Below are 12,888 nucleotides of genomic sequence, written 5' to 3'. Positions count from 1 at the left end.
CTCCAACAAAAAATCATCCACTTACATGGTGATTTCCCTTTCCCTTAAAAAAATTATTTTGTTTCATAGAAAGATAATGGGACATTTCAGGAAGATTCATTTCTGGCAAGGCAGAGGAGTAGTTTATCACCTAAAGACTCTCACCCTGAAGCACCTTTAAAAAAACTTTTCTTAAATGAGAAGCCATAGAGTGTTCATTGTACGATTTTAGACAATTGGAAATTTTGATTAAGTGCGTTTTGACCTTTATTTCCCTTACCTTTGTTTATAGAACCACCATTTCAACAACCCTACATGCTGATATAAATATTTTTTTTTTTTTTTTTTTTTTTTTTTTTTTTTTTGTGGTATGCGGGCCTCTCACTGTTGTGGCCTCTCCCGTTGCGGAGCACAGGCTCCGGATGCGCAGGCTCAGCAGCCATGGCTCACGGGCCCAGCCGCTCCGCGGCATATGGGATCCTCCCAGACCGGGGCACGAACCCGCATCCCCTGCATCGGCAGGCGGACTCTCAACCACTGCGCCACCAGGGAGGCCCCTGATATAAATATTTAATTTTTAAAAGTACTTAATTGTCACCACGTTATTTATTTATTTTAATTTAATTTTTATTTTATATTGGAGTAGAGTTGATTTACAATGCTGTGCTAGTTTCAGGTGTACAGCAAAGAGATTCCGTTACATATATACATATATTCATTCTTTTTCAGATTCTTTTCCCATGTAGGTTATTAAAGCATATTGAGCAGAGTTCCCTGTGGTATACAGTAGGTCCTTGTTGACTTTCTATTTTATATATAGTCGTGTGTATCTGTTAATCCCAAACTCCTCATTTGTCCCCCCACCCCCTTTCCCCTTTAGTAACCATAAGTTTGTTTCCGAAGTCTGTGAGTCTGTTTCTGATTTGTAAATAAGTTCATTTGTATCATTGTTTAAGATTCCACATATAAGTGATATCATAGGTTATTTGCCTTTCTCTGACTTACTTCACTTAGTATGATAATCTCTGGGTCCATCCATGTCGCTGCAAATGGCATTATTTCATTCATTTTATGGCTGAATAGTATTCCATTGTATATATGTACCACATCTTCTTTATCCATTCATCTGTTGATGGACATTTAAGTTGCTTCCATGTCTTGGTTATTGTAAATTGTGATGCAGTGAACATTGGGGTGCTTGTATCTTTTTGAAGTATGGTTTTCTCCGGATATATGCCCAGTAGTGGGATTGCTGGGTTGTATGGTAGCTCTATTTTTAGTTTCTTAAGGAACCTCCATACTGTTCTCCATAGTGGCTGCACCAATTTACTTTCCCAACAACAGTGTAGGAGGGTTCCCTTTTCTCCACACCCTCTCCAGCATTTACTGTTTGTAGACGTTTTGATGATGGTCTTTCTGACCAATGTGAGGTGAAACTCATTGTAGTTTTGATTTGAATTTTTCTAATAATTAGCAGTGTTGAGCATCTTTTCATGTGCTTTTTGGAAATTGGCACCAAGTTATTTAAAACCCAATCAGTTATACCTTGTTGTTGTTTTGCAAGAGGCTGGAACTTGCAGTCAGATGGATCTGGGGTGGAACATAACTGTCACTTATTAGTTACATAATTTGGGGCAAGTTAAGTAACCTTGATGAAGGCTTCAGTTTCTTTTTTTTTTCTTTGCGGTACGCGGGCCTCTCACTGTTGTGGCCTCTCCCGTTGCGGAGCACACGCACAGGCTCAGCGGCCATGGCTCACGGGCCTAGCCGCTCTGCGGTATGTGGGATCCTCCTGGACCAGGGCACGAACCCGTGTCCCCTGCATCGGCAGGCAGACTCTCAACCACTGCACCACCAGGGAAGCCCAAGGCTTCAGTTTCTTCATGTGCACTATGGGCATAGCAATGCTACCCCTATTAGGGTTAATATAGAAGGATAAAGTAGATGCTGTGTGCATAGAGGCTAATGTTGCTGTCTGTTTATTGGGCACTATGGAGACACTGTAGGAGATTTCAAGAAGATGAGTAGGAGATGGTTTTGCCTCTTAAGGGCCTTATGATACATTTGGGAAGGCAGATAATACAGAGAATCCATGCTGGCTTTGGGTGTGGTAGGTGTTCAGAGGAGAGAAAGATCCAAGATAAAATAGGAGGTAAAGGCTTAAAGGGGGAGGCTGAGAAGATTTAGAGGAAGGTTCTCAGATCTGGCTCTCATTAGAATCACCTGAGACCATTAGAAACATCCCTGTGGCCTATCATAGAACAATTACATCAAAATCCCTAGGGTTGGGGTCCCGGTATCAGTATTTTAAAGTTCCATGGGACTTTAACATGTGGTCCAGGTTGAGGATCATTTAAAGAACCTATATGTTGTTAGATAGAAGTAGTCCAAATAGGAGGAGGAACATAAGAAAGGTAAAGTTTCTTTTGTTGTCCTGGTTGCTCTGAATTTCAGAAAATGTAGTAAGCGAGGACTACTTGCTAATCCTGTGAATATAGTTTTATATAAATATAGCAGATTCTGTCATAAATCTGATAAATCAAATGAGAGGAAGGTTGCGTTTGATTTTGTGGGTATGTGTGTGTGCATGTGTGTATGTGTGGTGTTACTGGGTTTTTGTTTTTTTAACCCTAATTGTAAATGTTAGCTGTGGTGATTGTGTAAACATGCATTTTCAAAGTAGATAAAATATTTTTAAATTTTGCATTTTTGAAAATGAAGAGGATTCACCATTTAGAGTTGGTTTTATAAAACAAAATGCAATGATTACAGACTTGCCCTGGGTCTTTTTGACACTCCTAATACACCCATCAGAGTGCTTTGTGGCCAGTGCCAAAGAGGGGCTTGTGAATAGAATCACCTGTGCATCACCCATTGACCTTGGAATTCTCCATTGCCACAGCTATGTGAATAGGTTGGCCAGACCCCCTCTGATGCCAATCATCTATAAAGGCAAACAACTATATATTAGTTGTCTTCATTAAGATGAAACTGTAAAATAGTAAAACTATTTTTCTGATTATTCAAAGTAGAAAGGAGAGTAAAGCGTACAAGAGAAGAAAGGTAGGTTTTCTTTGCCCTAAGTTAGAAAGTATTTGAGATACTGTGTGCATGGTTAATAACTTAACTTACATTTTTATAGAGGAAAAGTGTTATTTTTAAAAGTGAGAATAGAAAAACTTTGAAGTAAAATGGAATGAATCAGCTGGATCATAACAGCTCTGGCTGAAGAGAAGGATGTAGAAAGCCACATCCTGGATATAAATCAAAACACTATGGTTACACGACATGTTTGTATATAACAGCTACAGGGGAAAGAAAAAAGAAGGTCTCATACCTTAGAAAGCATTCTTTTTTGTTTCATGTTTAAGCTTCTCTGCAATAAAACAGCCTTTTTTTTTTTAACCACTAAGGGTGATCTAAATGGTGGATCACTCGATAAACGTGGTCTTTTTTATTTTTCTTTTGTGCTTCATCTTTCAAAGAAGTTGGACTATCCTTAGGTTTCATTGATTTCACTGGAGGGGACATGATGGAAAATGAAGACTTCATTACAATTTTCATGCAAATTCACAGTGGAAGGCAAAATGAAAGAGTGCCACCCTGCACGCAGAGCATGAATTTCATTACTGTCACTGTAAAGCGGAGGAATCAAATCAGTCTTGGTAAGATTAGATTGATGTCCATTATGGCATGTCAGTGTCTTCCATGCAGTGGCATCAGTGGAAGATTGCCATTGGTTGAAACAGGGAAGTATTCCTTCATCTAAGCCATGAAGTACTTTGAAATATTGAAGCCAGAAGAACTTTACTGCCTTCTGCTCTGTTTACTTAAAGATAGTAGAGAGCCAGGAGGATTGCTTTACATATTCATTTATTCAGGAAACATGTATTGGGCCTCACTCTGTGCCAGGAATTGCTCTAGGAGCTGGGGATACAGTAGTGAATGTAACAAAGTGTCTATCTTCATGAGCTTACATTCTGGAATGAGACGTAGACAAATAAGTGAATGTAGACTATCTCAAGGGGTAGTAAGTGCTTTGAAGAATGAAACGTGGATAGGGAATAGAGAGTGACACAGAAGAGAGCACTATTTTAGACTGAGTGGTCTGTGCAGGCTTGGAGGGCTGGAAAGGAGACACTTGGGAAGAATTCTGAATGAACTTAACAGGTATTTGAAGGAAGAATATTTGATTTAGAAGGAACAGCAAGAGAAAAGTCCCCAGAGCAAGAGCATATGGCATGCTCCAGAAACAGTAAGGATGCAGACAGTGAGCAGAGCAGAGTGGGCAACAGGAGATGAGATCAAAGAGGAATCAAGGCTGGGTCATAGGCCTCAGAGGCCATGGAAGAACTTTGCCTCTTACTTGGATTAAGATGGGAAGTCACTGGAAGCACAGGCTCAGCACCATCTGAATTTTTATTATAAAGGTTGCTTATAGGGTTCTTTTTATAAAGATCACTCTGGCTGCTAAGTGAAGAATAGACCGGTGTGGGGAGGGCAGTTAGGAAATTGTCACAGTAACTCAACAAAACAATGGTGGTGCTTTGGAATAGGGTGGTGGCAGTAGAAAAGGTGAGAAGTGGTTGGATTCTGGATCTATTTCAGAAGTTAAGTGGATAGGATTTTCTGATAGATAATATGCAGGATGTAAGAAAAAGAGAGAAATCAACATTGACTCCAAAGATTTTGCCCTGGGCAGCTGGTGGAGTGGAATCGCCACTTGCTGAGATGCACAGACCTGGAAAATATGGGAAGAGCAGATCGGCAGGAAAGTTAAGTAATTTTGAATTTGTCATGTTTGAGAGGCCTGTTAGATCACCAAGGTGCAATGCTGAGATGTAATTGGAAAAATCAACCTGAATATCAGGGCAAAGGTAGAGGCTACAGATATATAGCAATAATTTTAAAAAGAAAGAAAAAGAGGGTATTTAAAGTCATGGGCATAGATGAGATCGTATGGGAGTAAATTCAGACTGGGGAGGGAAGCTCTTTTAGGACTGAACCCTAGGGCTCTGCAAAGGAGAAGGAGAACCTAGGAAAAGTCATGTCCCAAAGGTAGAGTGACCAAGTGTCTGTTCCAGTTTGCTGGACTGAGGGGTTTCCTGGTACATGGACTTTCAGAGATTGGGACACACTAGGACAGTTGGTCCCTCTCCATGTGAAGAAAGTGTTTCAAGAAGGAAAGAGTGATTAACTGTCCAGTGCTATAGATAAACCAGGAATGAGCAACAGCCACTGAATTTTTGGCAACATGGAAGTGTTGGGTGACTTTGACCAAGACTCGTCTCTCATGAACAGCCAAGTTGATTTGAGGACCACCCACCACAGGGATAAACATGCATGAGGGTACAAGGCCAGGGCATTTGGAAGCATCATGCCTCTTCCCCTAGCCCCACCCAAAGCGGCATGAAGCTTCCCCAGTGTTGTAACAAAGAACCCAGGTCTTTTGTGATTACCTGTGTGATTTGGACCAGTTATTTAACTTCTCTGTTTTTCAGTATCCTTATTTGTGAAATATTGTCCAGATTTGTTATTTTAATCATCTATCAGTGTGATGACAGCATACTATGCTGTGCTAAGGCTACATAGATTAATTTTAAACAGACATGGTTCTGATGCTGTAGAAATTTTCAGCTTCAAAACAAATTGAATCCTACCCCGTGTCAGGAGAACTAGCCCTTGATGTGCATTAGGGGACAAGGAAAATCTTCAACCCTCTTCATTAAAAATGAATATTTGACAAGACCAAAAGACAACCCTCAGAATGGGAGAAAATATTTGCAAATGAAGCAACTGACAAAGGATTAATCTCCAGAATTTATAAGCAGCTCATGCAGCTCAATAACAAAAAAACAAACAACCCAATCCAAAAATGGGCAGAAGACCTAAATAGACATTTCTCCACAGAAGATATACAGACTGCCAACAAACACATGAAAGGATGCTCAACATCTTTACTCATTAGAGAAATGCAAATCAAAACTACAATGAGATATCATCTCACACCAGTCAGAATGGCCATGATCAAAAAATCTAGAAACAATAAATGCTGGAGAGGGTGTGGAAAAAAGGGAACCCTCTTGCACTGCTGGTGGGAATGTGAATTGGTACAGCCACTATGGAGAACGGTATGGAGGTTCCTTAAAAAACTACAAATAGAACTACCATATGACCCAGCAATCCCACTACTGGGCATATACCCTGAGAAAACCATAATTCAAAAGGAGACATGTACCAAAATGTTCATAGCAGCCCTATTTACAATAGCCCGGAGATGGAAACAACCTAAGTGTCCATCATCGGATGAATGGGTAAAGAAGATGTGGCACATATATACAATGGAATATTACTCAGCCATAAAAAGAAATGAAATTGAGCTATTTGTAATGAGATGGATGGACTTAGAGTCTGTCATACAGAGTGAAGTAAGTCAGAAAGAGAAAGACAAATACTGTATGCTGACACATATATATGGAATTTAAGAAAAAAAACTGTCATGAGGAACATAGGGGTAAGACAGAAATAAAGACACAGACCTACTTGAGAATGGACTTGCGGATATGGGGAGGGGGAAGGGTAAGCTGTGACAAAGCGAAAGAGAAGCATGGACATATATACACTACCAAACGTAAGGTAGATAGCTAGTGGGAAGCAGCCGCAGAGCACAGGGAGATCAGCTGGGTGCTTTGTGACTGCCTGGAGGGGTGGGATGGGGAGGGTGGGAGGGAGGGAGATGCATGAGGGAAGGGATGTGGGAACAGATGTGTATGTATGACTGATTCACTTTGTTATAAAGCAGAAACTAATAAAAAATTAAAAAATGAATATTTGTCTCTGAATAATTTAAGCTTTTAGAGTATTTGTACTTTTTGTGTATTTCTAGTCTTCTGTTGATCAGACATCTGAAGAAAATAGCTAGAAAGAAAGACTGCACGAATCTTCACTAGAGGAGTGTTGAAAATTGATTGAGGTCATTGACTATGTCTCCTTGGCCTAGTGATGGACTGCTTAGGACCCCAGCGAGTACTTGTTGAATGAGTGAAAGTTGGTGTATTGTTCTAGATTCAACCAGAGCAGTGGAACTGGTAGGAGATGCATCTTCATGTTTATTAAGGAATTGATTACAGGGAATTGGTTTACCCACTGGTGGTGGCTAAGCAAGCCTGAAGTCCACGGGGCATTCAGGAAGGCAAGATCACAGCAAGCTGGAACTCCACGGGCATGAGCTGAAGCCTGGAGCCCTGAACTTCCAGAGAGCCTCCACTCTCTTTGAAAAGACATCCAACTGATTAAGTCAGGCCACCCAGGCTAATCTCCCTTTTGATTATCTTAAAGTCAACTGGTTAGAGACTTTAATTACATTGGTAATATCACATCACACCTAAATTGGTGTTTGATTGTATCAGTAGGTATGTGTATGCTACAGAATAGCTGCAGTCTCCCTTCTGTCCTCCAGTTCTGGCAAGAGAAAACCCCGGTAGCCAACCACGACTGGAAGAATACTAGGAAGGGAATTTGGAGGAATGTAGCTCTGCTGAGCCAAGTTGACACATTATAGAGCCATCACAATCAAAGCCTGATTTAGGATAATGTACAGTCTTAAGTTGTTTTGTTTTTAAAAATGGGGTTTTTTTGTTTGTTTTTATTTTGATTATTTAGGGTTTTTTCTTATATTATTTTAACAAATGATAGACATGATGTGATAATTCCTTGTATAAGATGACCTTGAAATTACTTTGGATCATACCATTTAAACTAGTCTTGAGTCTCCACTGACTAGGAGACCACATATAATTCAGTAGCAGAGAAAACAGAAATAGTAAATTTTCACATTTGGCTTTTATGCTCCCAAGAGCCCAAGGGATGTTCTGACCTCAGAACATCCCCCTCCGGCCCCATTCCTAAACTTCAGCCCCCAATGAAATGCAAAGCCACTGTAAATCTCTTCAATATTTGTTTACCCCTAAATGTGTGTTAATTGCTTAATAATAAAACCTACTCTTGAGATTGACTTCAGATAGTTTAGAGAACAGAAATCTCTTTTGGTTCTTGATTATTTGAATATGCAAGAGGAACAACTTGCTTGGAGGCCTAGATAACAGTAGTTGGCCTCTCCACCCACTTGCCAACAGCAGGACTAGTTTACATCTCTTTTGGAATGAACAGTTTCCTCCCTTGTTAGTTTCAGCATAGAAAGCATAGTGGTGACTCGTTATTAAATGCCAGCTTATGTGTAGTGCTAGAATGATACTCAAGAATTCTATCATTATGGCTTATTCTTATCGTCTATTCAGTCCTGAAGTAGATTCAGACTGTAAGAGTTTATGACTTTATGATCAGCTGTGTTTATTGCTTTTGGCACATTGCTGCACAGTTAGTGCTCAGTGATGACACTGTATTCTTTGTCATAGCTCCCCCCTCCAAAGATAGCATTATTTTGTATGTGAGAAGGTGGCAAGCTTCCCCGTCTCACAGTTGGCTCAAGGTCTGGGGAAAGAGGCATGAGAGTAGCTTCCTGTATTCATCTTTATCCCTAAGGGCCAACTCAGTGACTTGCATTTAGTGGATATTCAGCAAGTAATTGAACTTGCTGATGAAGTTCAAAAATGCAGTCAGCTATCCTTTGCCCCCACCCCGGCTCTTCGGCAGCCTGTCCTGTAGGTAACAGGTGCCAGTATCAGCCAGGTTTTTCTTATCCCTTGTGGCTTTGAATTTTAGGGACATGATAAGTATAATACTTTGGCTGGACCTAAATTTTTTTCTCTCTGATGATTTCACACAAATGCCATTTCTCTGTGGAAGCTTCTACCTACTATTGGTTGGCCAAAAAGTTCCTTTGGGTTTTTTTCCATTAAGATGTTACAGAAAAACCCAAAGGAACTTTTTGGCCAACCCAATCGTTATTAGTGCTAGTGTCACATTGTTTCAAATGTGCTTCAATATAATTTTTCAGTATATCTTTTCAATGCCTCTGCTTGAATAATTGATATTCTTCATGATAAATTTACGTTTAGGATCACTTTAATCAGTTAATTACTTCACTATTACTACTTTGAGAAGCCAATCTCATGAGAAGTTCAGAGTGGAACCTGTGCGTGGTGGCAGATGGATTTATTTTACTCTCTTCTAAACATGCTTACCACTGCCTTGTGTTTAATTATTTTTGGAAATCCAGATTCCCTGGAAAGCCTGCAAGAGAAAACAAAATTAGGAGCCTGCCTAGGTTTGAATTCCAGATGGGCTGCTTCCCAGCTATGTAAACATGGGCAAATTATTAAATCTCTAGGCTTCAAAGTCCTCATCTGTAAAATGAGGGTAATAAAAGAGTGTACTTTACAGAGTTCTGGTGAGGATTAAATGGGATAATGTCTAGAATGACCTAGCACAACTTCTTGGCACATAGAGGGCTCAACAGTTTTTAGTTCAAGGGTATAAACTTTCCAGTAACAAGGTTGAGTATGCAAACAGTGCCATCTCTTCATTTCGAGTTGAAGTCATTTCAGTCCCTGCCCCTGACCTCTGTGCCGTGTTGTGATAAGGACTGGAAAGTCCACTTTCTCCTTCGGGGTTGGTCTTATGTTAAGTCTGCAGTAGATTTTTTTTTGTTCTGTGCGTGGATAATGCCTGTTGTTCCCTCTGGTAGAGGTCAACAATGTCTTTTTTGCAAACTGTCCCCACCTGGCTTCTGCATAGCCTGATCTGCAGTCCTCTGAGCCCCTGATGGTCCCAGCTGCTTCATTTTGAGAGACCCCTCTAAGGACTGTGGTCCTCTCCTTAGCTGACTTCCAGGTCCCCAGTCAGAACCCAGGGAAAGAAACTTCCTTGTCCTCGGTCACACTTTGTGGGAGCCTTGGGGAACCAGGGAAGTGCCTGTGCTCTCTCCTACTGAAGGATGTCCTGCTGCCTTCTCTTCTGCCCCTTTTGGTCCTGCTGGCATAGGGCATTATGTAAGCCAGCCACTTCAAGAATCTCAGACAAAGAGGGCATGTTTGCTCACTTCTCAGCTTCGTCCTCACTCTTTCACGTGTCACTCAGGTCTCTACCACCGCCAGGGACACAAAGGTGGGAGGAGACAGGGTGAGCCACACTTACCTTCTCTAATCTTCTTGCCTCTTCCATGGCACTTTTTTCCTCTTCTCTAACCTGGAGCCTTACATCTAGCCTGGTGTATGGTTTCAGGGTGATGAAAAACCGGTTTTGTCAGCATTTCCTTTGGATCTGTCCTTGTTTCAGAGCGAGGCAGTACAAGTCAAGAGTCTGGGGTGTTTGTTGGACTGATGACTCCAAATAGTCTGCCATAAATGAACACCACAGAGCTGCTGTTATTATTATTATTATTATTACTACTACTACCACTACTACACATGTCAACTTGATCTAAGTGATTCTTTTACTCCCTTAAGGCAGTGGTTTCCTAAGTCTAAGTGGACTTCACAAGCTAGAAAAAAATATTTGTTGAATTGCCAACTTGCACCAGAGGAAAATTATTTTTTAAATTACCACCTACTTCTATCATTTCTTTTATACCCCCACTATGGAAGGTAATAATTGAAGAGGAAAAAAAAAGGCAATCCTTTTCAAGCAAGTACATTTAGCCTTATGAAAACTCAGCCGTTGCCCTTAGTTTGCTCATTTAACTGCAGTCAGTGAAAATTCTTCCCAGCCGGCACCAGGCAGTGCAGCAGCGTTTGGAAATCACTGCCTTGGAGTGTCCCAGCCACCCAGCCTGGTTCACTGTGGGCTGTGATTACAAATGAAGTACCTTCAAGAATCAATGTATAGGATAACTCAGGCCAAAGAAAGCACTGTACCTAAATACTCAGACAGAAGGACTGTCGAGTTTGCCTGATTTTCTAGAAAATTGCCTCCGATTCGCCGCTTCACTGTATTTGGGTAAACGCGGCCTCAGAGAGCTTTTGCATAAGAAATTATAAAAATGCAGCAAAGCCTTGTGATCTCATCTTGGATCTTCTCAGGAATCCTCATCAAGATGCAATTAAGCAGAGAAAAATTCTACCTTGGGGTGTGATTTTAATTACTCACTGTGGTCTGAGTTGACTTTCCATGCTGTGTTTCTTTTCCTCTGCATATGACCACTTCTGTGTTTGACAGCTTCTCTAAAGACAGCCCCACTTAGTTGTACATGAAGAGCAAAGCACTTACTGGGGGGAGAGGGAGGACAGGGCACACATCTCCTGTTGCCTTAGTGCTTTTACCCTAAACCGTGTGGGAACCTCTTTTTCCTTTCCCTGCCCCCAGCCTCAGTTTTATGACCCGGTGGAGCCAGTGGACTTTGAAGGACTTCTGATGACACACCTGAACAGCCTGGATGTGGAGCTTGCCCAAGAGCTGGGAGACTTCTCCGAAGACGACTTGGACGTGGTGTTCACGCCGAAGGAATGTCGAACTTTGCAGCCCTCTTTGCCGGAGGAAGGGTAAATGGCTTTCTTAAAATGTGGATGGGATTATGATGATCATGGCTGTTCTTGGTTAGGGAGAGATGCCCTAATTCTGGACTTCTCTTACAAGTAACATGACTCAGATCTATCAAGATGTGCAGCATGACTACGGTGGTACTGTCACCTACATGTAGATAGATTTTGAACTGGTTTGACCAGAGGCTTTGAAAAGCCATGTAGGGACTAAGCCAGTTAAAGGGCTGCAGTGGAACAAAATCGACTGCTTAAGAAGAGGTGAAGAGTGAAGGCTCTGGACCCAGACTGCCCGGGTCAGCTCAGTGACTGTGGGCGAGTCATGTGACCTCAGGAGGCCTTAGTTTTTCCATTTGTAAAAATAATAATCATTGAAATGCCTCCATTCAGGAGCATTTTAATTGTTTCCATATATGAGACTGGATCAAGTCACAAAAGTAAGTCCGATCCACATTTCTTGATCATCTACTGTGTGCTGAGAAGTGGGATAAAAAGATGAATAAGGCAAAGTTCTTTCTTTTGAAGCAAGTCTTGTCAAGCGGAAAAACAATGGGGAAATCTCTGTAGTGTGAATATGTGAATAGCTGCTTAGGGTTGAGTTTCTACAGTGGGTTCATCGATGTGTTTACAGGTGTCAGCATTAGCCCTCAGTATCAAATGATGGAATTATATTTAGATGAAACTCCTGTTATTTCCATAGTGTAACAAGCAATGTCTCTTTGGAGATTTAGGATGAACTTTTATTTGCATTCATCTTCAAAACCAAATTAAGATTCACATCCTCCTGAGATTTTCAACCTTCTCCTCTTCCCCAAAAAGTCCTGGAAATGAGATCACGAAACACGGCCCCTGCCCTCACTACTCGGGGATATTCCAGTTCTATTTTGGATTTTATTTCATCAAAGTTTAAGAAGGTTAGATGACAGTGATAGGGTATTATTTGACCCTTTGCTCTTTGTTTACACAGTTCTCATTCATATAGAAGAGCTGACCATATGCTCTGCTCTAACATTTTGAAGATACTCACTTCCCAGAAAACAAAATCATGGTGATTCTTGGGAAACAATTTTCCCTGTTGTCAGTCCATTTATTCAGATGTGACTTTCATATAGGTAACATCTATTATTGTTACCTTTGGTAGAGAATAATGTAATTTCTTTGCGTAAAATATATGGTTAATTGACTTCAAATGAGATCAGAATCTTGGAAAATCCTGTTTAAAATACTTACAATAAGTTTACAGGTAGGAGGATTTTGATTTTTTTTTGAAATTTGGTAGAAGAGGTAATTTTTTTCTTAACATCAGTTTTTTGTTTTTTGGTTTTTGTTTTTTGGTTTTTTTGATGTACGCGGGCCTCTCACTGCTGTGGCCTCTCCGTTGCGGAGCACAGGCTCTGGACGCGCAGGCTCAGTGGCCATGGCTCACGGGCCCAGCCACTCCGTGGCATGTGGGATCTTCCCGGACCGCGGCACG

At 41.0% G+C, this 12,888-nt stretch overlaps 1 protein-coding gene across 3 annotated transcripts in view; it reads left to right on the top strand.

Moving 5' to 3' along the window:
- DOCK8 (dedicator of cytokinesis 8) overlaps positions 1-12,888 on the top strand; it is a gene marked incomplete at its 5' end in the record, with an annotated part of 223,166 nt that overhangs the window by 54,096 nt on the left and 156,182 nt on the right. For 2 of the 3 annotated variants that reach the window (XM_079707127.1, XM_079707126.1), the window contains one exon: positions 11,242-11,417. In XM_079707127.1, coding sequence (XP_079563253.1) covers positions 11,242-11,417 — 176 coding nt within the window. Of the gene's footprint in view, positions 1-11,241; positions 11,418-12,888 lie in introns of those variants that run through there. The other variant, XM_079707128.1, reaches the window with a different exon arrangement.

The sequence above is a fragment of the Hyperoodon ampullatus genome (genome assembly GCF_949752795.1).
Source record: "Hyperoodon ampullatus genome assembly, chromosome: 6".
NCBI classification, from domain to species: Eukaryota; Metazoa; Chordata; class Mammalia; order Artiodactyla; family Ziphiidae; genus Hyperoodon; species Hyperoodon ampullatus.
This window is presented reverse-complemented; position numbering and strand designations above follow the sequence as displayed.